The sequence below is a fragment of the Nannospalax galili genome, unplaced genomic scaffold, assembly GCF_000622305.1.
Source record: "Nannospalax galili isolate Female #2095 unplaced genomic scaffold, S.galili_v1.0 scaffold648, whole genome shotgun sequence".
Taxonomy (NCBI): Eukaryota; Metazoa; Chordata; class Mammalia; order Rodentia; family Spalacidae; genus Nannospalax; species Nannospalax galili.
In genome coordinates, this window is record NW_008360311.1 from 6145877 (window position 1) to 6170357 (window position 24481).

Genomic DNA, 24481 nt, shown 5'->3' on the forward strand with positions numbered 1-24481 from the left:
CCCCCCCCCCCTTTTTCAAAAAAAAAAAAAAAAATCATTTCCTTTCCTAAACTAGGCAGGCAGAAGTCTGTTAGCAGAATGCACATGGGCAGGGCTGGACAGGTGTGTTGTGTCAAGAAAGACAGGTGCAAGTTCCTGGTGTCTGTGTGTGTCTGTACAGCTCAGACCACAAGGCTTGCTTCGGGGCTGAGGAGGTTTATGAATTTATGGTTGTTCTGGTTAATGGGATTGTCAGGGCTAATGGGAGTCGGGGCTGTTGTGTGCTGAACCCTGCCATGAGAGTTTGGGGGGGGTATGTATTTGTTTATTTGCCTTAAGGATGTTGGCAAACGGCTGCTGAGGCCGTCTTAGGCCTCTACCAGGCTGCCAAAAGCACCCCCACTTCAAGGCAGCAGGTGGACGGAGTTGACTTTCTCTTTACTTTCCTCCGGTTTATGCCTGTCTTTCACGTCTGTGCTTAGCAGGGGTGCAGGGGATGTAGAATCCTCGTGTGTGTGTGTGTGTGTGTGTGTGTGTGTGTGTGTGTGTGTGTGTGTGTGTGTGTTGGACAGCCCTGGGTGGTTTGTAACTGCCAAAAATACCAAAGTCAGTTCAAAAGTGTTGCTGGTGTTAAAGCTTATCTTTGTAGCATGCTTTCTCTCCCTGGCCAGAAAGAATAGGTCTGTGCCTAAACTCTTTCAAGTCCTGTGTTAAATACTGTCATAAAATAGAGTGTGTCTGTCATTGTAGCAGACGTGTCAGGTGTCCTAGATAGGATTTGATGGAGAGGGATCTAAGTCTGTGAGAGGTAACTGTGCTGTTCTGTTTGATGCAAGATTCAGGCCCTCTGTTCTGTGAAGAGTTTCTTGCAGGAGATTCTGAATACTTTCAGAATGAAATGAGCTGTGTACAGTGAGGAAGAAGAAAGTCTTTGGCCTGGTGTGAGAGGGAACTCGCTGTTAGCACTGTCTGGATTCTTAAACACTTGACCTGTTAAAGTTGTTTTCTTTATATAGTCTACTTTATTTTGAGTTGTGTGGAAATAGGTTTATGATAAACTGTTTCCTTGATTGATTTTGTCTTTGGGGTGATTATCACTGTTTCCATGAAAATGGAATGTATTTGTCACTTATTCTTGAAACTTAAACCTCAGCGCTCACCCCACCCTTCAGCACTTTGTACGCCTTTGAAGATCTTTGGTAATTCAAATGTCATCTATGGCCATGTTCCTTTGCTTTATTTTTAATAGGGGTTATCTGTGCTTGCTACTTACTGATCTTTCATGTGTCTGTTATGCAGAATTCTGCTCAGTTTAATCACCACCTTGGGAAAAGTCATGCATAGGCAACACGCATCTTTGTTCTCCATGTTCATCTGCTTGGGTCTTCTCTAAGCAGTTCTTCAACCTTCAAACCTGAGCTAGCTTGCTGTGTAAGTTGCCGAACTCCCTCTCTATTTGCTCAAAACTCATAAAAGACCTTTTCCACAAACTCCCTATACCATTTCAAGTATTGTCTCGATTTTATGATATCAATATAAGAATTTCTGTTTAGGATTTAAAAATAAATTATGAAATGTTGTTGTTATAGGATGAAAATGGATTATGCATGATGATGCACTGTTATAGGGTTCTAGTTATGTATTTGTATAAAATTGGAAGGGTCATATAGAAGAACTCTCTCCAATTGTACAGTGTACCCCAAAGCCTCAAGAAATATTTAGAGTATTTTACTTTTTTTCTTCAAAAAGAAAAATGTGCAAGTACATTTTCTTAATATTTCTCACGTTCTTTTATTTACCCAATTTGATGAATTACTGCTTTGTAAATGAGTGGAAATCAATATCTTGGGCAGGTGTCAGAAAATGTTCCTTGTTCATTTTTCAATTGAAAAGAAATGAATGGACTTTTAGATGGGGTGGAAGAATTGTAAATGAAATGGCTATGATTTGAAAAGGCCTATCGTGATAGGAATTTTTTTAATTGTCAGTACCATCTCACCTGCTTAAAGTGTTCACTCTCACCAACCAGAATCTTCAAAATACACATCAAAGTGTTTCTTAACCTGATGGTATGCAGACATGTCTCTGAAGGAAAAGTTGCCATGTAGCAGAAATGAACAGAAACCAGCTCCCAAATGCAGTGAAGGGGTCAGTTCAGTGGTGGGGGTGGGGGAGGAAATCAGATCATCTGGTTTTTCCCTGTTGAATTCAGATTGATTCTCAGATTGATTTAAAATCTTGTTACATGATATTCCACTTGACACTGTATAACCAGCTTAACTCATTAGAAGTTCCTTTAAAGATGACTTTCTAAAAGAAAGACAATCTAAGGCATTTCTTCAGCTATCTAGACGGACATCTAAGTAACCCAAGCAGGAGGCCACGCCAGCTTTGCACTCCCCCTGCCTCATAAAAGATCCATCTGAACTATCTGGATAATTACCATAATGAAACACTTCTTTGTCCAGAATCTGGGCTCCAGATAGATGTAGTAAAAGTTGCATCTCCTTCCCCAAATAACTTCTTTATTAAAGTGGAGCTCTGAACCACCTCTGTTCATGTTGCTGTGTTCCTTTTAAATTCTTTACTGAAAATTCTTTTCCACTACATGAAGCCAGCACCATTGATGGTGTGGATCCTCCTTGTGAAACAGAAGGTAGAAGTTTCAGGTTTCAAGGAAGAATATTTGGAGCAGTTAAATCTGACTTGATCATGTTTTGAAGTTTGCTTTCATAGTACATTTTTCTGGGAGGAATCTGCTGTGCTGAGCTATCTATTGTACAGTTGTTATGGAAGCATATATATACACTACATGCCAATTAATGCAACACATGTTTAATTATTAGACATTTCTACATAGATGTTCACATTCATTTGAGAGGGATTTATAGAATGGGTGCATTTCAGCAGTAATCATTTGGGTTCAGAGTCTGTTATCACCAATTTTCAGTCTTCGGTTTTTTTGCCAAAAGGCTTTATATTGCCTGTTTAAACTTGAAATTAATGTTAAAGTAAAAATATTGTAAAACCTATAGTAATTATAGTAGGAAGTTTATGGCTCGGTGCACCTGTGAGAATGTAGGAGCTGTCAAGCATCTCACTGGGCCGGACACAGCAGGTGACTGACTACAGCACCCTTTAAACTATGAATTGGGAGATTATGGGACCACATGGGAAATGTTCTCAAGTGCCTTTCTACCATGCTGCTCATTCGGTGGTGCGTTTTTACGTGGCAAATACATTTTTATGCATCTTGTTTATGCAACACGATGCTAGAAAAGCATCAGGTCAGCCAGCTATTGATATTTAATGTTGCCTGTAATTCCTCTAGGTTATGGCCATTCTCCTTTTATTTCCAAGTTTAAATAGTAAGGAATATGGAGAAGTATATTACTTTGTGCCTCTTAAGATGATACCTTGTCTTGCTAGATAATATATTTTTCCCCATTTTTTTTCCTTTTGATCATATCTCAGCAGGACATTTTACCATGGGGCCTAAAAACGTATTTGTATTCTCTTTGCCCAAAAGAGAAATAAATCATTATTTAATTTTAAAATGTTACCCGATTGAGAATTTGGGGGGGGGGTGAGTTTCATTTTTATTTGGTGAATTTGGAGGGAGTTACAGGTTCTCTGTTTAATTAGTATTTATTTTCCACTAAAGATAAAAGAGCAATGTCTTTCCTCCTTTGGAAGAACTCGGCCTCCTCTTGGCTCTGGCTTGAGGCAGGGATGCAGCTGTTGATACCTAGGCTAGAGAGGAAATGCAGTTGACTGACACAGAGGTGAATGGCAGCTGGGAGAGGAGGGCTGCTGGGATGACCTTGTGCTCATCAACACACTGGTATGTCCTCTGGGAGCCTCTGCTCCAGAGGTGTTCTTCCCATCCAAGATGAGAGGAGGAAAGGCCGGTTGGTTTGGGTGGCAAGGTATGTGTGTGTCGGGAGGCGGGGGGGGGGGGGTTGCAGCAGGAACTTCCTGCCAAAGGGCCTTGTGCTTTGCAGGTGATATTAAAAAGGAAAAGATTTGCTAATACACAGGAGGTGAAAACGTTAAAGAATGACAAGTTCTATTTTTGGAAAGTCAACAGACATACAAAAGAATCTTCCTTGTAACCCTCCCATATCCAAGAGTCCATAACTCAGAAATAACTCTTACCTTTTGTGCTCTTTCTGTGACCTGACAGCTACATTTGACTGATATACCAGACCCAGTGCCTTGTCAGTGAAACATCTGTTGTAGTATCTTCATCTTTCTCTAACCAATTGTTATTAGTGTGCAAGGAGTCTCAGTGGCTCTGGCCTTAATCTTGAACCCAATATTAAGGTTACTGAGATCTCTGTCTCCATCCCAAGTTCAGGATATTTTACCCTGAAGCGTTTCATCCTCAAACAGGAAAATCTCTAGAAAGAAGAATCATGTTGCCTTCATGACACTCTAATACAGGCTCTTTTAAAATATTGTGTCTTCAGAGAGAGCAAACACAGCATGATGAAATCTTTGTCCTGTTTTAAAAAAAAAAACATATTGTTGCCATGTAAGCATGGGGCATTTTCTTGATTTTCACAGGGTATTTCATGCTGAAATTATGCCTATTTGCATGGGTAGCCATTCTTTAAAACTAGCCACAGATGCAGTCCTGGGGAGCACGTAGATGTTTTTACAGGTGAACCGAAAGAGATGGGAGCGGTTCCAAGCACTCCGCACGCTGCCTTTGGCAACAGACCCTGTTATTGTGAAGATGTGCTCTGTTAAGCAAACGCGAAGTTCAATATCAGATAAGCCCGGCATGAAGGCAGTATTTTCATTTTCTTCATAAAACGTTAATTGTAAACAAAAAGATGTGCTGTCTCTTACATGCATACAAAATTTGGAGTTAACATTTGGTAGTTAATAAGTGACACAAATGTGTCAAGTGCTTTGATACAATGGGAGCAAGGATGTTTCCTTTTTATACTGTGTCCCCAAGAACAATGCAAGTTCTTCTACAAAGAAGGTATTTCCTGTTCTTGCGTATTTGATTAATTTATTTTTTTAATCTTTCAGTTGCTTCTTCTGTTTTGCTCTTTCCCCTCCCCTGGCCACCTTTCACTTGGCATAGGAAAGGAGATGCAGAAATGGTGTGTTGAAGAGTTCTATCATTTGAAGCACTGTTTTGGCAGATTTCAGCAGAACAAAACTAGTCTGAAGATGTACGTCTCTTTGAGTAGTCCAATAACACACTGTTCCACATCCTGGTTCCTAAAGTGTGGCAACAGCTAGCGTCACTTTCTAACAATTAAAGCCATCAAAAGGACGTTGTGACAATTTATAAACATTCTCAGTTACATTTAGATATAGCAACAGATACATCCATCTTCCCATCTGAATTCACCAATCAACACCCATAACTGTGCTAAACAAGCAGAATTGGAAAATGAATATTTGCGCATTTGTCTCAGTGTTAAATGGACCATTTATGTTTGAAAGATGCTGGTTGGGGGTAGTCTTCCCATTTCACATATGATGACATTATTTTAAAATTCAGTAATAAAGTTGTGTGCTAAAATCTACATCTATTTTAGTCTTCCAGCCATAGCATTGATACCACAGTCATTTCAAGGCAAAGATCAGGTTTTTCATCCAAATTTCCTGCAGCCTCAAAATATAACCTTGTTTCTTAAGTGTAGTCCCCTCTCCTTTTATAAGAATCTCAGTACCCCAAATTTAATCAATTGCTTGTCAGAGGCTGTGTTCTTATAATCTGTAGTTTCTTCTGAAGATAAACAGTATCATTTTGGACATTTGTGAAAGAGAATCATATTACTACTGCTTAAGCAGTTTTTGCTTTTTTTTTTTTTTAATCTTAATCCATCTTAAACCAGTGGAGCAGAAATATTTAAAAATGTTTCATTTCAAGCAGAGTGCGTAATAAATTTCAATAATTGTGATGTGCCATAAATCCCAGAGCCTATGCATTTTGCATTTGATTCAGGATTGAGGTCAGGAAATTTGGAGAAATTTAAAGAAAATGATTCATCAGTCCTTTTGTTCTGTTGGCCAGGGTCCCGGGATTCTTGAGCTGTGCCCAGCTGACGAGCTTTTGAAGATGGCACAATAACCGTCCAGTGATGCCTGACCATGACAGCACAGCCCTCTTAAGCCGGCAGACCAAGAGGAGAAGAGTTGACATTGGAGTGAAAAGGACAGTAGGGACAGCGTCTGCATTTTTTGCTAAGGCAAGAGCAACATTTTTTAGTGCCATGAATCCCCAAGGTTCTGAGCAGGATGTTGAATATTCTGTGGTGCAACACGCAGATGGGGAAAAGTCAAATGTACTCCGCAAGCTGCTGAAGAGGGCGAACTCGTATGAAGATGCTATGATGCCTTTTCCAGGAGCAACGATCATTTCCCAGCTGTTGAAAAATAACATGAACAAAAATGGTGGCACCGAGCCCAGTTTCCAAGCCAGCGGTCTCTCCAGCACAGGCTCCGAAGCACATCAGGAGGATATATGCAGCAACTCTTCAAGAGACAGCCCCCCAGAGTGTCTTTCCCCTTTTGGCAGGCCTACTATGAGCCAGTTTGATATGGATCGCTTGTGTGATGAGCACCTGAGAGCAAAGCGCGCCCGGGTGGAGAACATCATTCGGGGTATGAGCCATTCCCCCAGCGTGGCGTTAAGGGGCACTGAAAATGAAAGAGAGATGGCCCCGCAGTCTGTGAGTCCCCGAGAAAGTTACCGAGAAAACAAACGCAAGCAGAAGCTTCCCCAGCAGCAGCAGCAGACCTTCCAGCAGCTGGTTTCAGCCCGAAAAGAACAGAAGCGAGAGGAGCGCCGACAGCTGAAGCAGCAGCTGGAAGACATGCAGAAACAGCTGCGCCAGCTGCAGGAAAAGTTCTACCAGATCTACGACAGCACCGACTCTGAGAATGATGAAGATGGCAACCTGTCCGAAGACAGCATGCGCTCGGAGATCTTGGATGTGCGGGCCCAGGACTCGGTGGGGCGCTCGGACAACGAGATGTGTGAGCTGGATCCAGGACAGTTCATCGACAGGGCCCGAGCTCTGATCAGAGAGCAGGAGATGGCTGAGAACAAGCCGAAGAGAGAGGGTAACAACAAAGAAAGAGACCACGGGCCAAACTCCCTGCAGCCAGAAGGCAAGCATCTGGCTGAGACCTTGAAACAGGAGCTGAACACGGCCATGTCCCAAGTAGTGGACACAGTGGTCAAAGTCTTCTCTGCCAAACCCTCCCGCCAGGTTCCTCAGGTCTTCCCACCTCTCCAGATCCCCCAGGCCAGATTCGCAGTCAATGGGGAGAACCACAATTTCCACACCGCCAACCAGCGCCTGCAGTGCTTTGGCGACGTCATCATTCCGAACCCCCTGGACACCTTTGGCAACGTGCAGATGCCGGGTTCCACAGACCAGACAGAGGCCCTGCCCCTGGTGGTCCGAAAAAACTCATCTGAGCAATCTGCCTCCGGCCCGGCCGCTGGTGGCCACCACCAGCCCCTGCACCAATCGCCTCTGTCTGCCACAGCAGGATTCACCACCTCCACCTTCCGCCACCCTTTCCCTCTGCCCTTGATGGCCTACCCATTTCAGAGTCCGCTAGGTGCTCCCTCTGGCTCCTTCTCGGGAAAAGACAGAGCCTCTCCTGAATCCTTAGACTTAACTAGGGATACAACCAGTCTGAGGACCAAGATGTCATCCCACCATCTGAGCCACCACCCCTGTTCACCAGCACACCCTCCCAGCACCGCTGAAGGGCTCTCCTTGTCGCTCATAAAGTCTGAGTGTGGAGATCTTCAAGACATGTCTGAAATCTCACCGTATTCGGGAAGTGCAATATCCTTTTTATTATCCCCTTCATGGACAAACAGACACAAGACAAGGTTTCCCACAAGGTTAGGATGACACACTATACGGGCTGATGGACTTAGTATCATTTCGGTTTCATTTCGATTTGCTCTGGGTTTTGGTGGGTTTGGTTTTGTTTGGGTTCTAGATTTGAAGACAGGGTCTCACTCATTAGCCCAGGCTGGCTTCGAACTCCTGGATGCTCAGAGGACAGGCATGCACCACAGTGCCCATCCAGGACCTCCCTAGGAATGCCATCTTTCCTATTATTAAACACAATAGGCTTGCAGCAGGCATGTGCTGGTCTTTTCTGATTTCAGAGAAGCTGAATACTAACTCCAAGGTCTTTGCAGCTTTAGGCCCCTCTTTGCCTCTAGGACCTGTCTCTGGGGCACCTTCCCAGCGGCCTGCTTCGCCTGCTGACCTTCCTGTCTCTCCTGTTTCATTTCTCAAGAGTACATTCAGAGGTGGGGGAAACGACACCTTGTAAATAGGAATTCTCACAGGCATTTTATAAAGATGGTAGGTTTTATGATAGAAGAAAGCAGAGAAACATCAGCTTCCAAATCCAAGAGTTCTATTAAGAGAAATTCTCACTTCAGACTGCCTGCGGAGATCCTTGTAAGCTGTCAGAGGCCGAACTTGTTATTATGAAGTGCCCTTCCATGGAGGGAAGCTGCTGAGGCAGGGGGACAGCCATGAGTGTGGGTGAGGAGTTACAGACTGTCTTTGATCTTCACGTGAAATTTAGTTTTGAAGGAAATTCTCAGGTACTGATTTATTCCAACAGCATCCATCTCTCACGATCACCAAGGTCTGTTCCTTGGGTCTGGTGCAGCTGCCTATGCGCATGAGTAAGCCCTGCTCAGCCATACGCAGAAAGCTTTTGTCCTAACGTACACAAAGCAAATTATTTTGGAAAGCAGGAGAGCACAGTTCAATATAAAATTCGCCTCTATTCAACTTAAAAATGGGTCCTTTTATGACTTCTTTCCCTCCTGAACCTGACTTTTAGGTAGACATGGCAATCGTGCTTTTCAGCCGATCTGTTCTGCACCCCAGCTGTTTTTAACCCATGACTTTTTTTTTTCCCTTCTATAAATCAGTCCTCTCAGTAATTGTTTTTTAAAATCTTGTGGTTGTTTGTCTTTTGGGGGCAAATAGAATAAGAGCATTTGGGGGAGAGGGGGAGGCATGTTTCTTCTATAATGAATTACCAGATGGCTATAAAAATTTAGCAGTTAAGTTGGCTGTTACTAAATTGGAGGTTTTGAGCAATAGTCTTGATGACTAGTGAGTGACATTTCAGGAGCTCGGCCTACTCCAGGGGCTGCATGGAGGTACCAAGTCCGCACTGTGGTAGAAATATGCTTTCTCACTCCTCCAGAGACATTCCGAGCTAAAAGGGAAACCACTGGTAAGGTGAGCTGGAAACGCGGGTGAGACCTCTTGTCCACTAAGCCTAGCATCTCTTTCCACCCTGATGAAGACATGAGCGTCTTAGGAGAAGAGAAAGACATCGAGGCCTTAGATCTGTGTCTTGGCCAGTTCCTGATTGGACTTAAAGCTTTCAAACGTCTAAAATTCGTGCACCAGAAGCTAAGCCCCACCCACCAAGGCCACAGTTTTTATTATTTACTACCAGCAGGTAAGGCATTTCGGTCAAACCGATTCTAATGGAGCGGCTGGCAAGGAGGAACTCAAAGGCACAAGACAGGATGGCTTAGATGGGTTTTCACCCTTCCCAAGAAGAGCATGCTTTGAATTGCATGCCAGGCTAACTAATGTCTAAGGTTAGGCTCGTCTGAGAGATCCCTGAACTTTATTTTAGAACACCCGGTAAAGCACTAGTCTCTCTTCTCTCTCCACACACGTATACAAACAGATACACATACACACACTTGCAAACACATACATGCACTCATACACATGCAAACACACATGCACTCACATACACACAGTAACATACAGGCTCATTTTTGATGACTAATAATCTAGGTCTCAAAATCCTGTAAGTACGTGGAAAACTCTTGCTGATAACGTCAACTTTTTCAAGTTTGTCAAGTTTGGACACAATTGTAACTACGTCCTTTTTTGTGAGTTAGCTTGGTCTTCTAGGGAAAAACAAAATCTTTGAATTTGCCTTAAGTGTCTGCCACATCCATTGTACCACGCTTTTCCTCCAAATCCCCTGAGGAATTTTGAGGCCTTGAATGGAAAGAGCCCCCTAGTATTTCTATACATATCCGGGCCTAGAAAGAAAATCTAGCTGCCTCTTCTACAGAGGAGGATTTTCCTGTCTCCGGCTTCCATGAGCTTCTCCATAGGGGCCGCAGGAGACACCCAGGTTGGCCTGAAATATGTGTTGTTTACATCTGGGGTTGTTTCCTTCATATAACCCAATGGCCTGAGCCTCTTGTTGCAATTAGTGATTTCATATTCTACTTTCTGGCCTTCTAACCTCTGGGTCACTCTCTCTTCTCTACTCCTTTGTCCTCGTCACCATTCAGCCATTAATAGATTATGTCTTGGGAAAAAGACAGGCACGCCACCTTCCCATGGTTGTGAAGCAACAGAAAATCTGTTCCCTGCAGCTCTGAACCCACATTGCACCTGTCCTCTGCCTGAGTGGCAGCCAGTCAATCCTTCCCTTGACTAACTTGACAGTGCACAGAATTCTACTGGTCTACAAAATTATGTTTCAGAAAAAAGAAAAAGAAAAAAAAAAAAAAAAAAAACCATATAAAGCAAAAGAATCATTATTATAGTAATGACAGCTGTTTTATTAGTCTCCTCCCAAACTTTGCTCAATAAGATCCTGGGGAATCACAAATGATGTCTTACTGTGGTTTTAGGAGTACAAAGACCTACAGGAAAAAAAAAAAAAAATCAGTGGAAGACGAGGTGGTGCAGTGTGACTCCATTACTGAGTTTTCACATGCACGGTTCTCTGAATTATCATAAATGATTTTTATTTATTTATTTATTGGTTTTAATTCCTGTCACCACGCTAAGGATTGAGGCCCAGGTCCTGGACGTAGAGATTGCTGAACTTTGCTTTGAAACGAGCTATCACTTGAGAACCGCATAATTCCCTTAGAGAGCACTTCTTTCTTACAGCAAAGGGCATCCCTGTTCCTCAAAAAGTAGCCAAGAGAAGAGTGATGAAGGATGCACACTTACCAAGTGTTTCCACTCTCCCTTGGACGCGTTAGATATATATAGTCTAAATGTTAGACATACAGCTTTGTGATCCTTCTGGCAGGAAGGAAGTCATGAGCAAGTGCATGTTTAATGGAACTTCAACACACCTGGTCAAAGAGCTCATGTCTTGGCATAAAAAATGTGTTCAGTATCTTTGCAAATGAATCCATTTAATCAAATAGTAAGTTTTATTCAAATTCCCAAAGAATCAGCTGGCCAATTGCCTTTCTCCGTGATGTTCCTTGTTGGTCCTCTTTGCATCTCAAGAAAAGTAGCCTTGTGTACACTTTCACTTTTGCATACACCAGCCCAAGCACGAGGTGGTGGAGGAGCCATTAAGATGTGCAGCTGGGAGCCTCAGCCCATTCGCTCACCAGTCTCTTCCCTGGCTTGACATTTGGAAATAAAGTCAAAAAGTATTTGATGTTTAGAAAGCAAAACTGTTTCCTGGCATGCAATTAAAGTCCAACCTTAAAGTATGGATTTAAAATGTTGGGTTTTTTCCTTTTCATTTGTTAAGACCAAGTCTAGCCAAGACTTGCCTAGAACTCACAGCAGTCCTCCTGCCTCAGTCTCCGAAGTGCACCACCCAGCTCTAAAAATGTATTTCTAAAATGGAAAACTACCCATGGAAGTTGATCTTTGACAGTTTTAGAAGTCTTGGAGGGCCTCAGAAATCCCCTTAGAGTGAAACACGAGGATTAAATGCAAAGTGACTATGGGCTACTAACCACCTCCAGAAAAAAAATTATACTTAATTTAAAAAATCTACACATCGCTCTGATTACGTCAGACTCCTGGTGCCGTGACAGCCTGCTCTGTGTCTGTCACTAAATGAGAGCTTAGCTTTTTTTCCATTGAATTTTTCTAGGGAAAGCCTCTTAGAGTAAATCAGAGGAGGAAAATTCTTTCCGTTTCAAAGTGCGTAGACCATTTAACAGTCCTTTTCCACGCGTGCAGAACTGCATCGTAAAACATCTAGCCACAATTCAGAGTTCAGTTGGGGGGGAAAAGGGAATTTTCTTTTCCGTATGGGGCCTATTCTTGAATTTGCCTTTTGCACTGACTGCTGTTTAGGTAAGGTTATATTGTGCTTGGTAAACAGACAGCACTGAGTCTCAGGCTGTTTGGTTCAGCTGTGCCCTTCTCTGATCTTTTCTATGCCTGAGCAGATGTCTTTCATTAATTTATGGATTTATCATCTTTCTTTTTTTTTTCTTTTTCTTTTCTTTCTTTTTCTTTTTTTTTTTTACACCTGGCAGCTGTCTCAAGTTTCAACAGTTATTGTCTATTTTGCATTACACATAGAATTGAATGTCATCTGTCTTCACAAAGCTAGGGCTAAGAGAATCCAGGCAAGCAGCGCGTGAGCTGCCGGGACAGATCTTGTTTGCGTTCCATCCCCTCCCCCACCCCTCACCTCCTCAATATTTATTTGTGCTCATTTTCTTTCCTGGCCTTGAATGGAGCTTAGCTCGTGTTCAGTACAGCTGTATGTTTACTGAATCTATTCCATCATGACTCATTGTACGTGTGTAAGTATCCAGGAAACAGCCAGTGCTTTCTTGGAAGAACAGTTGCTTTTCAGCACAAGCACTTAAAAGGAAAATTAACCAATTGGTCAGTTCAGATTGATTTTTGAGGAGAAAAAAAGATATCTAACTGTTGGCTTTTAAATGTTTCATTAGCTATTTTAATAGTTTATTAGAAGTATATATTTTATGAGATTTTTATCTTAATGAGGAGTGAGAGAGGCAGAGAGAGCTTCATTCTGTTCCCTTTCAGCTGATCAATTCCAGGTAGTATGAACAGGAAGCATCTTGAAGCAAAAACGAACTTGAGAAATCCAACTCAGAATAATGGTTTTTTATTAAATAAAAAGCCTCTAAATTCTGATCAAAAGAGAATGGATTTTTTTATATATCTAAAAAGAGCTGAAACATCTTAGCAACCTTTAGATGCATGGGAGGCTTCAGGATGTTTGGTAACTCTGTGCCTATCTGACACACAGAGTGAAACGGTTTGTCTTTTGTATGGGACCAAATCTTGCAAGATTTGGGGACTTAGAATGAATGACACAGAAGAGACTGTCTGAAAGAAAAGATTAGAACCTAGATCAGAGAATATTCACCCAAGTTTGGGCTTGCCTCAAACTCTTACCACGAGGCTAGGAGACAGCTTGCAACCATTATTTCACTTACTCGTTTGGACAGATGGTCCTGAAGTGTGCCGGGCCTCTTCAGTCGTCTCCATCAGTCTAATGGAGGTTACTATAGGGCCTTTCCGCTCTTTCCTTGGCACAACAAGTATGTCAGTCATAAATTATCGTCTTTGTAATCATTAAGGACCTTAAACAGAAACACGAGTTCAGTGAAGCTGCTTTGGCTCGCAGACTGGAAAATAAAATTTCTTTCTTCAGTGTTTATTTTCAGTTAAACACACGTGTGTGCACACAAACACACACACACACACACACACACACACAACCACCATACTTTTCTACTTGCAAACCAAGGTGATCTTTTTATTTTTCTTTAATGGCATAGGATATAAAGGATGTGTTCCTTGAATACATTCACAGAAGAATAAATTTGGTCAAGCACTCAGTTATCAGTAGTCTTATCAATATTAGTTTGATTATGCATCATCAGGTCCTTTTCTGGTTCCCTGCTGTTCTTAGAGTTTGTCATTCCATTCTTGATGAAGGAGGACATGGGGAACCTTTTCATTTTCCCAAATGTCTGTGTTTGTTTGACCTTTCTTCCTAAGCTGTTAAATGTTTGCTGGGTAGCTAAGGGTGTGTGGGATATACATACATACCACACACCACACGCACATGCACGCACGTGCACCCCCCCCCCATATTTTTCCCAGACTCTCCTTTAAGAGAAAATCCTCAGAGAAGCTTCTGGGAAGGACCCTTAATTGACCTTGTGGGGGACCACATTGATTTTCTCCACGTGCATCTTCATCTCTGATAAATTATAAAGCCATTAATTTGCTGAGGAAATGGCAGGGCCAGGCTGCGGCACAGATGTGACCAGAGCCATCCCAGCTCAGAGTCTGCTGAGTAGTGCCAAGAATCTGGGAGAGAATTAGGAAGCCTGGATTGTTATGGTTAGCCTCATACTCTCCTGGGAACTGTTTTAGTTCCTGCTGTTTACAGATCTAAAAGGTGATGATGTTTCCAGATAAATAGGCCTTCTTATTTGGGGTAAGTGGCCACTTATTGATCTGCTAACCCACATGTATTGATTTGTTAGCCCCCAACTACTGTGTCTTTCTCAAAGGAGTTAACTATAAATCCAAGACAGGCAAATTGTATTTGGTGTTGGACTGTTGCTTTAACAAAAGCGACACCCCACTCCTTGCTCTCTCTGTGCCAGAACTACCCCTCCCAAGTTCAAGCTGTTATTTTAAAGGAAACAATTCAAAGGCAATCATAGCAAGATCGGAATTTGAGTCTTGAAGTAGCACTGCATGGTAAAATATGAAGCTTGTGTAACTGTTCGCAACAAGGCACTGCATGGCTTCACCTGTATCAGTGTGATAATTCGATGCAAGCTGCAGTGTGTAAAGAGAAAACAGCTGGCATTCAAAGAAGGGAGGAACTCCTAGGATAAGACTTGAGCAGCGAGTGTTAGGCTGATTTGTCTCTTTAGCAACAAGTGAACCTATGTGCAGCATATAGCAGGCCAAGAATCGGAAACTCAATTGAGCAATCCTAAGCTTTACCTGGGGCAATTCCAGAGGGGCAGTGAGCTCTCTGAGCAGAGTGGCAGGCTAGCAATGGACTCTGCAGCCAGTAGCAAAGACCTCCCTGCCTTTCCAGGGCTGCTTGTGTGAGCTCCAGACATTCTGAGTGTGTGGAGATGGGGTCAGGTGGGATAGGCCCTTGCTGTTATTGGACATTTTTGCCTTAACCAATTGCATCCTACATGCAGGAAGGACTATCACCCAATCACTTGAAAAAAGCAAAGCTCATGTTCTTTTATACCCGTTACCCCAGCTCCAACATGCTGAAGACCTACTTCTCCGACGTGAAGGTAGGGGTGTTTTCCATTACCGGTCTTTCATTGTCCGTGGATGTGGCAGTGATCTGAGCTCTCAGAAGTTAATGGACATGAATGGGGAACCAGTTGCTTTATGAGTGTTCTGTCTTATAATTGATCTGATGTACATGTCCTTTTGGCCAAAGGCGTGAAGCAAATGCTACCACTTACCTATTAAGACTAAAGGATGTTTTCTAAGTCACACAGTTTACCAGTGTAGTCTGGAAAACTCTGCCTCTGTCTTTACATACCTTAGTAGCTTCTTGGAAGAAATCTCTCCACCGGTAACTTCAGTGGAGCTTTATAGATGGATGTGCTTTAGAAGAAGGAAAAAAAAAATCCCTTCCCCTCGGCAACAGCGAACTGTTTCTGTTTTCGTTTCTGTCGGCGTCCCCATGTTTGTGCCTGTGAAGGCTCACTCCAGCACCTCTTTTCTCCCCTGTGGAAAAGGCGTGTACATTGAAATTCTCTACCCAGTAGCATCTTAAAAACAAAAGTGATGATTGTCTCTTATTTACAACTTAATTTGTTGTTGATGTAGAGTACACTGAGCATAAGGCGTGTGAATAGAGTGACAGATTCAGGACACATTATTCAAATGAGGAGATGAAAGCTGTCGGCCTACAGCTGCAGCCTCTAGCCGCCCCTCGTTTTACAGGATATTGGGACCTCCTGGTTCTGCATGTGTGTCTCTGTGTGTGTGTGTGTGTGTGTGTGTGTGTGTATTTGTATGTGTGTGTGGGTGCATGCACATGTGTGTGGGTGTGTATTTGTACATGTGTGTGCCTGTGGGTGTGTCTGCATTGTGTTGTGTGGGGGACCTAAGTAATTATTTGCATCAACTTGGTGCTGAGTTAATCATCTGTAACTTAAAAAAAATAGATTGGGTTATTGGGTTTTGTTGTCAATAATGACACTCAAGGAATCAATGTCTAAGGAACTTCATAGACATCACACTAGCTGAGATTGGTTTATGAGGGTCAGGTGGCTACCCCCCCTCCTCCTGCCCACCCTTGTGCGTTCAAGTCTGATTTCTGCCGCCAAGATCCCACAAGCTGCCAAGACATGCCTGTGCCTCCACAGCCCCCAGCATGTAGCTTGCTTGCACCCCGTGCCCAAGTTCAGTCCTTGGCCATGTCCTGCAGGCCAGCTCCTGTCAATTCCCGCCACTGATGTTTTATTTGGCCTTACCAGTAGCTGTTTCCCTCCTATTTGTTTTTGCAGTGTGTGTCAACCCCAGCCTTTTCTCTTCCCCTTCCCTGCTGTGCTCCTTACGTAGAGGGCATATTTTTCTCCTCATTCAGTGCCAACGGACTGGGCAGGAAAGGCAGGCAGTGAGTAACCTAAGGGCTGGCTGAGAACCCCCAGGCACACAATAGGTGGGTGCCACAGATGGCAGGAAAGGGCTTGGGTTTGGTGGGGGACTATCTCCAATAGATCTATTGATGGGAACTTGTCAAGTGGTTGAGGACTGGTCAGTTCCAGTCTCACTTTCGTGCATGTCTGACCTTTTGACATTGAAACACGACATTGCCATCCACAAGGTTCACACTCGAGAACTGAGCAGTGGAGTTAAAAAATTGCAAAATAAATCTCCTAATGTTTTAAGTAAGTTGATGGTTTTGTGTTGAGCCCGTTCATAGCTGTCATCCATTGTCAGTTGGACATGCCTGAGGACCTGCTAGAACCTGGCCAAGTTTCCTCCCAGCCCTTTGGTTCTAAGAGGGGGACATGGAGGAGTGTTATAATTCTGGGTACCACATGTACATGCCACGTGTCTCCCTATTACTGCCTGTGCAATGATCTGTGGTGTTGTATTCTTTATGGCAGTACCTTGTTTTGTCTATATATCACCTTGCATCCAGAGGTAGACCAAAGAACCTTATAAACAAACATAGGAATTGTTCACTCTCTACCAAAATAGTGGACAACTCAAGACACTCTGAACCAGGCAGCACTACCCAACAGTAGATGTAAATTTTAGAAACGTTCATGTTCTGTGTGTCTGGGTTAGTAGTGGGGAAGTGGGGAAGACAGAGGATATGCCTGATCTGAGTGACAGAAGCCCACAAGTAACTTCCAAATCCTTCAGAACACACCTAGTAAACCAGCTTTACAAACAGCTACTTACTCTGCCTGAGTGACAAAATACCTGGGTAAATATTTTGTTTCTTAAAGTACTGATATTCAATTACAGATCCTATCCATACCTTAACTGCACTAGGCGCGAAGGTGGTTAAAATCTATGTGAGTCTAGTTAAATACCAATTATCCACTCTAATGGAGAGGAAACAGTTGTAAGTGTAACACACAGCAGAAAGCCATTGAAGGTCATACCTCTTTTATTTTTGGAATGAATTATACATTTTAAAATTTCCTAATTATGTCTTTAATTTGGCTAGTAATAAATGAATTTGTATTCCTTAAGCTTCTGTGGATGAGCCTAGAAAGTTATTCACAGAAGGAAGGCTAAGCAAAGTGGCCCAGAGACTTCCAGAACACAATGGAAGAGCAATCTAAGATGTCCTTAAAGTTAGTATGATTCCAAAGCGGAATGCTGGTGCTGTGCACACATATAAGTGTGTGAATATTATGCTACTGTGTCCATATCCACACATAAGTATTACCTATTTCTCTGCAAAGCTGAATGTACTGGCTGCTGCTCTACATGTGGACACACAGCGCACAGTTTTACTGTAGTGAGGATTCAGGAACCCAGTGCAGAATTGAGAAAGCCCTAGAGATTGAGAATTAGGAAAGAGAGCCTAGAATTTCATCAGAAATGAAACTCTGTTATCATGTATTTTGAAAAAGACATCTCATGTATCTGTAGGCCAACCAGCACTTGCCACTGATAACGTGATAACACTTGGTTGTGGCAACATCAATCAAGAAAAGTCTTCTCTAGAAAAAGGTGCTTGTCCAAATTTCGGAGTCATTGCACATCAAATAGAAGTTAGTTTTATATCTAAAAACAGCCAGGAGAAACAATGTAAGCTGAAAATATTTCATTTCTTGAGCAAGGTGTTGTTTAGATGGTAATCATGGCCACCGTGGTAGATTTGAGCTGATGGAGTTTGCCCTCCAAGGAGCTCCTGAAAATTAGAATCCAGCCATGTGTCTCTCCCCAGGCCTGGACCCAGTGTTCACTCTCCCCAAATAATTTCCACTGGGGAGGGAGATATATGCTTTTCAGTCACCCAGGAGAGAGAGAGTTTGGACATCACAGGCACTTGGAGACATTGGTGCCCAACGAATGAACCCTGGGTCACTCGTAGTTAACTGCTCTAGTAAGAATCCAAACAAAGTTCTGTGTTCTCATCTCACTGAGAGCCCAGCTTAACTCCTTCCCCAAGACATTTAGACAAGCAGCTCAGCTCATCAGAGTTTTGAGTCCTTTCAGAAGATCAAGTGCATAAACGTGAGATGGCCCAGGATGGAGGGACCGCCCTGCCTTCCTGTTCGCTACTGGGTGATTTTAATGTACACACCAATAACTCCTAGACCACTAAGTACAACAGATTCAGTGTCATTCTGGCTTTGGGAAACAGACGTTCACAGCCTTTCACGCCGGCAGTGTTAGATGATGCATCTCGTCCCTTCCGCCCCTTCAGTCAACTGCTGCCTAGCCGGATTAAGGTGTCAGGTTGATTTGTTTTATACATCTTTTGACCATGCTCATTGAATATTTAGGAAGTTTCTCCAGCCCATATTGAGGCTGAGATGTCCCGTGGGAAGCATTAATCAAAGTCACAGAGACTCGTACACTCTGGAAACACAGTGTCTCTATTGTAGCCATTAGTTTTTGCAGTAACACATTAACACACTACAGAGCTTGCCTTTATAGAACAATTGATCCTTTGCTTGTAAGCCACTACACAGACCGCAGGAAATTAACTCTTTAAAGTTTTCCTCCCTCCACGTGGAGATCTAGAGAACAGGCAACTTTCTCTTTGCTCTCAGCCAGGAAGGAAAAGATGGAGCGAACTGCAGTTGCCTTCCGGTGGCAGGGAGAACTCTGCTCCCGGCTCTGTGTCGCTGCTCATTTCGCCTGTCTCATGTTTGGAGTCTGTTGTTTTTGCCCATTCTCTCTCTGGTATTTCCATTCCCCAACAATAAGCTTTAAATCTCCCTTTATGTCCCATTCGTAAATAATGGCAAGTGCACTTACTTTTTTGTCCTCCCCCATTAGGTCATTCATGACCATTCTAGAAAAAAAAATATACCCTTCTGTTTTCCTCCCCTACAGTACTCTTGTCCATACCAGACAATGTCTTGTAACAATACAGAAGCTTAATCTCCATGTCAAAGCAATTTTCATTCCCCAGTGCACAGCCTGCTATCATTTTGTAATGTTTTGTCTCTTATCCTAAAAGAATTAAAAAGGAACAGTAAGCCGTCACGGGGCCTGTCGTACTTATCTCAGCGTCTGGAAATTTGGACAGTGTATTTTACTGTTGAGATAAAATGGAAAGAACTTCAAGTTCAGCAAATCGTAATGGGTTTAAGTTCTATTGAAATCGGCCACCAGAAGATCAGATAACCGGGGTCCTTCAGTTGTCTTTTTAATCGGGTTCCCCGCGAGGCTGAATGGAGACACAGCAGACGCACAGAGTGAAAATATAATTCTTGGACAGGTTAAGTACATGTTTGAACTCTTGCAAGCAGAAGCGATTTGCTGATGACTTAATCATTTTCTGGTCAATTATCTGCAAGGGCCCTTGCAACTCCATGGCAATTATGATGCAAGTTGGCCTTTTGGGAGACGCACCGGTCTCCTGCTTCTGTCTCCTTGCAAATTCCATTCTGTACCATAAATTTTCATTCGTTTGTTATCTTTGCTAATATAGAACAACTTTCTGTGTAGTAATTACAGACCCCATACACACTTTAGCTGTCATCTTGTTGGAGCCTGGATATTCTCAGGGCTGGGATTTGATAAGGGTTCTTTGTTGATTTCTGATGGATGCACATCTTTTTTTTGGGGGGGGGGCTCACAGAATGGAATGGCCGAGATGACAAAAGGCAGGGGAGTCTGTCAGCCTGCCTGCTAGAAAGGATGGATTTATTGGTTTTGACTTGGTAAGTTAAGACACACCTGTCTCCCACGAGGAGAGCACTGTGGATAAGGATGAGGCTCATTTGCCTTGCATCCAGGCAGACATCTTCATTTCAAAGGTCGTCAGGAAACCTGGGTAAACAGAGTTTTAAAGCCCAATCATGTATATAGCAAGTTGGCATTTAAAAAAAAAAGTGAGCGTAATAAAGGTCTTTTCTCTGCCATCTGTGAACTGTCTTAATCACACCTCCCACGTGGTAGAGCCACCAAGGGAAGGGTGAGTCCTCTCCAGTGAGAACACACACGAACAGGTACCAGGGTCTCCCAAGACCACCCTGGAAATTAGTACTGTGGACAGACTTCAAATGAATGATGGATCATAGAGAGATGGGCATCCATCACCCAGCACCGAACAACAGGCAAAATTCCTAGCCTTGTTCAGTGAGGGAAACTGGCTTCCCGTTATGTTAGTTGCAGTTCCAGCTTCCCTTGTGGAACAAGGCTGTCATGTAGTGATAGAGTCCTTATTTTAAAATATATTCATAAGGGGGCTGGAGAGATGGCTCAGCAGTTAGGAACACTGGCTGTTCTTGCAGAAGACCTGGGTTTGAATCCCAGCACCCACATGTCAGCTAACAACTGTCTGTAACTCCAGTTCCAGGGGATCCAATATTTTCTTCTGTCCTCCGCAGGCATTGCACAACACAGGTATACTTACATACATTCAGGCAACACACACATATACATAAAGTAAAAATAATACAAATAAAATATTTACAATATATTCATAAGGCTTGGCATATAGCTCAGAGTATATTCCTAACATGCATGAGGCTCTGGGGACACACACACACACACACACACACTCTCTGTATATTCTGTATATCCTGGCAGTGGTGATGTCATGGTCACGTGGTTGGTCACCTTTGGAGCTTGAATGTTAACAACTGTTCCTAGGACTCTGGCTTCAGTGAGTTTCTGTGAGGACTGTACAGATCCCACCTGTTCTTCTAAAACCTGTGATTTCTTTTTCTTTAAATAAAAGACTCTCAGTTTAAGGAAAATCTGATTGAGAATGTGAGTTTTCTGCTTGAAGTGCAGAGCGGTGATGGCGATTTCCGTCGTCAGTGTGCTTTCTAATACTCAGAGAATGCGAGTCCTCTGGCTGCCATTTTGTAGAACTCAGTGCCCACCCTTGCAGGTAAAACAGGAAGGGGAGGTTTGGAAATGCTTCAGATACTTAAGAAAAAGCAGCTTATATCTCTTTTAACATTTAAATTTAACAGTTCAACAGATGCATTACCTCCCAACTCATCAAGTGGTTCAGCAATTTCCGTGAGTTTTACTACATTCAGATGGAGAAGTACGCTCGTCAAGCCATCAACGATGGGGTCACCAGCACAGAAGAGCTGTCCATCACCAGAGACTGCGAGTTGTACAGAGCTCTCAACATGCACTACAACAAAGCCAATGACTTTGAGGTAGGAACGAATCTGGAGTTTGGGGTTATCTCCCACTTTTTTAAAAACTTATGGTCTTTAGGAATATCCCCAGATCTGGTTCTGTGGCGGTTTCTCCCCTAAGCGTATCCCAGCAGTGTAAAAGGCAGAGCAGCCGTGAGTGTCCATCACAATCACAACTGACCCTCGGCCACCTCCGCTCCCATCCATCGCCTCGGTTTGGAAGACCCACTTGGCCACAGAAAAGGGAGCCGAAGAGTCTGAGGTGAAGTACCACAGGAGAAACTGTGATTTCTCCTCGGGGCGGGGAGAGGTCCTGCTCCAGTAGGTCTTTTCTGTTCGCCTTCCGCAACGCTGTTGAGCTGCTACATGCAGAATATGCACAATGTGGTTGCACAAGTTGTTTCTAAAAAGTCTAGAAATGTTGTGGGGTGATTCCGTGATCTTCACTTTCCACTGACGGGTGCTTCCTTTAAGGAGAAAATGGTATGAGAGTTTACAAAGTATCTATCAAAAGAGCTCACTTTTAAAAAATTTTTTTAAATTGCATTTTTGTTTATTTATTTTGTATGTGTGTGGGTGTGCTCACGCCACAAAAGCAGGTGTCCATCTCAGAGGACAACTTGTGGGAGTCAGTTCTCTCCACAGTGTGGGTGCCAGTGATCAAAACTGAGGTCTTCGGGCTTGGTGACAAGGGTCTTCACCCACGAGCCATCTTACCACCCTGCGTTTGTTTTTATTTGTGTTTGTGTTTCTGTATGTGCACCTCCACAAGTGAGTTGCTGTATGTTCACTGCTGTGTGCCCTTAGATAGATACAACATGTACATTAAAGAGCCCCAAAGTCATATACACCATCCCCAGGAAGCCATATTTATACAGCAATGAAAGAGGCATAGCTGCGTGTCAGGTGTTTCTTTGTAGGCTGATGTGCTGTCTCGCAAACAGTTTTCAGTGCCATGTAATGACTCCATGCGGCAACATGAGCTAAGCTCCCTGCACTCCCAAAGGCATCTGCTGAGCCCCGTGGCCCAGGCAACAGTAGTTGCAGGTGGGGATGTGGTGAAAGTTCTGTGGGCAGAACCCCCAGGAAGACTGCAGTCAGGCTGTGCCTTGACAAAGTTGATATTTTGACTCTGCTTCTTCTTGACTAGGTATGATGTCACTGTGGGGTCAGGGTCTTTAACCTGTTCTCAAAGGTTATGTCAGTATTCTTATTTTCCTCCTATAGGTAAATACCCAGGGGTACGGTAACTTCTTATTTCAAGGGAAGGAGACACTCCTCATGGCTCAGCTTTAGTGAAGGGATCTGACCCCGTAGCCTCTCACTGCTTACCCATTCCTTCCCAATGCTGCTTCCCACTCTTCCGGACCAGGCAGTTATGGGCTCATAAAGAGCAGAGTGTACAAACTTCTCTAGGGAGAGGTCAAAGTTTTCCCTTGACAGTTTCTATGATTATCCTGCAAACTACCAGTGTGCCTTTGCTGTCCAAGACCAATAGATCTCTTGCCAGACATATTGTAAATGAAGTTTCTCTTTACCTGAACACACACATTAAAAGTAGGGATTCTTGGAATATTGGTCTATTATATTCGTTAACAATTTTTTATCTAATTATTTGTTTTGTGTGTGTGTGTGTGTGTGTGTGTGTGTGTGTGTGAGAGAGAGAGAGAGAGAGAGAGAGAGAGAGACGTGATGTGTGTGTGGAGGTCAGAGTGCAGCTTGCAGGAGTCAGTTCTCTCCTTTTACCATGTGGATCCCAGAGATCGACATCAGGCCATCAAGTACCCTTACCCACTGTGCCATCTTTCCAGCCCCAACTATCTTAAAAAATCTATGTTTTCAAAGGCTCTATTCTAACAGAGACCTGGTTCACTATAGAGAATATAAGCAGATGCTTCTTCCAAAGCTGAAGATGTGTGGTTATGGCTAAACAATTTAAAGAAATCTTATATAAGAGCTTTGTTTCTTTTCCTAAAGCTACTACTGTGTGCTAGTGAGTTCTTTACACTGTATATGACATAAATATTCTCCAGTCAGATGCATCAGGCTTCATATAAAAAGAGCTGCCCAACACTCGTGAGATGTGTTCTAATATATCACTTATGAGAGGAAACCAGTCCTTCAAATGAACCCTGGGATTTTCAGGTTGTTTAAACCTTACCTGGTTGGAGTTTAATCCCCTCCTGTGAGCCAGAGGACCAGAGTGACACAAACAGGTGACACTGGCGTCAAGTGGTGCCCAGCAAGCTGTGCCGCCTAGCTTCATCTAAATCCTCCTCAATATGATTACCATCTGATATTTCTCTGGGAATCATATCCACTTCCAGCCAGGCCACCTCTCCTTTATCTACAGAGTCTATTTTAAGACTGCTCCATTGCAAAGAAAGTGGGGCCCGGGCAGGAATTCTATCACTTCTCATGTGACTTTGGACAAGTTATTGGACTATTCTGGGGCTAATTCTTCCTTCTCTTAAAAAAAAAGTCTCTTTCCAGAAATGTGGGACACCAGACTCAGGAACATAGGCTCTGCCTTGTCTGTTCCATGTGTGCACACACATCTACACATACATACACACACACAGACACACACGTGCACGCGCACACACACAAATTCACAAAGTGTGTGGTTCCACTATCACCAAATAGTTTTTAATGCAGCCTGTCCGTTTGGCACATTTACTTACAAAAGCTTCAGATAAGGGATCCCTTCTCCTAGCCTTTGAGCATGGCGGTCAGTGCTTAAGTGAGATGCTTGGAAAGCCACTGTTCTTATCACTGTAGCTCTAACAGTGTGGGCTATGGCTGCCAGCCAAAAGCAGCCCTGCACCTCGAGTAGCTGATAGTGCTTATAAGCCTTCACTCTTGAAGTTTCTCCTC

The 24481-nt window shown here is 43.2% G+C and overlaps 1 protein-coding gene across 8 annotated transcripts in view; it reads left to right on the forward strand.

The window, feature by feature from the left end:
* Prox1 (prospero homeobox 1) overlaps nucleotides 1–24481 on the forward strand; it is a 58681-nt gene that overhangs the window by 6677 nt on the left and 27523 nt on the right. For 5 of the 8 annotated variants that reach the window (XM_029559448.1, XM_008824855.3, XM_008824857.3 and 2 more), the window contains exons 2-4: nucleotides 6023–7814; nucleotides 14969–15076; nucleotides 21428–21622. In XM_029559448.1, coding sequence (XP_029415308.1) covers nucleotides 6090–7814; nucleotides 14969–15076; nucleotides 21428–21622 — 2028 coding nt within the window. In that variant the 5' untranslated portion in view covers nucleotides 6023–6089. Of the gene's footprint in view, nucleotides 1–4097; nucleotides 5172–6022; nucleotides 7874–14968; nucleotides 15077–21427; nucleotides 21623–24481 lie in introns of those variants that run through there. The other 3 variants (XM_029559449.1, XM_029559450.1, XM_029559447.1) reach the window with 2 other exon arrangements.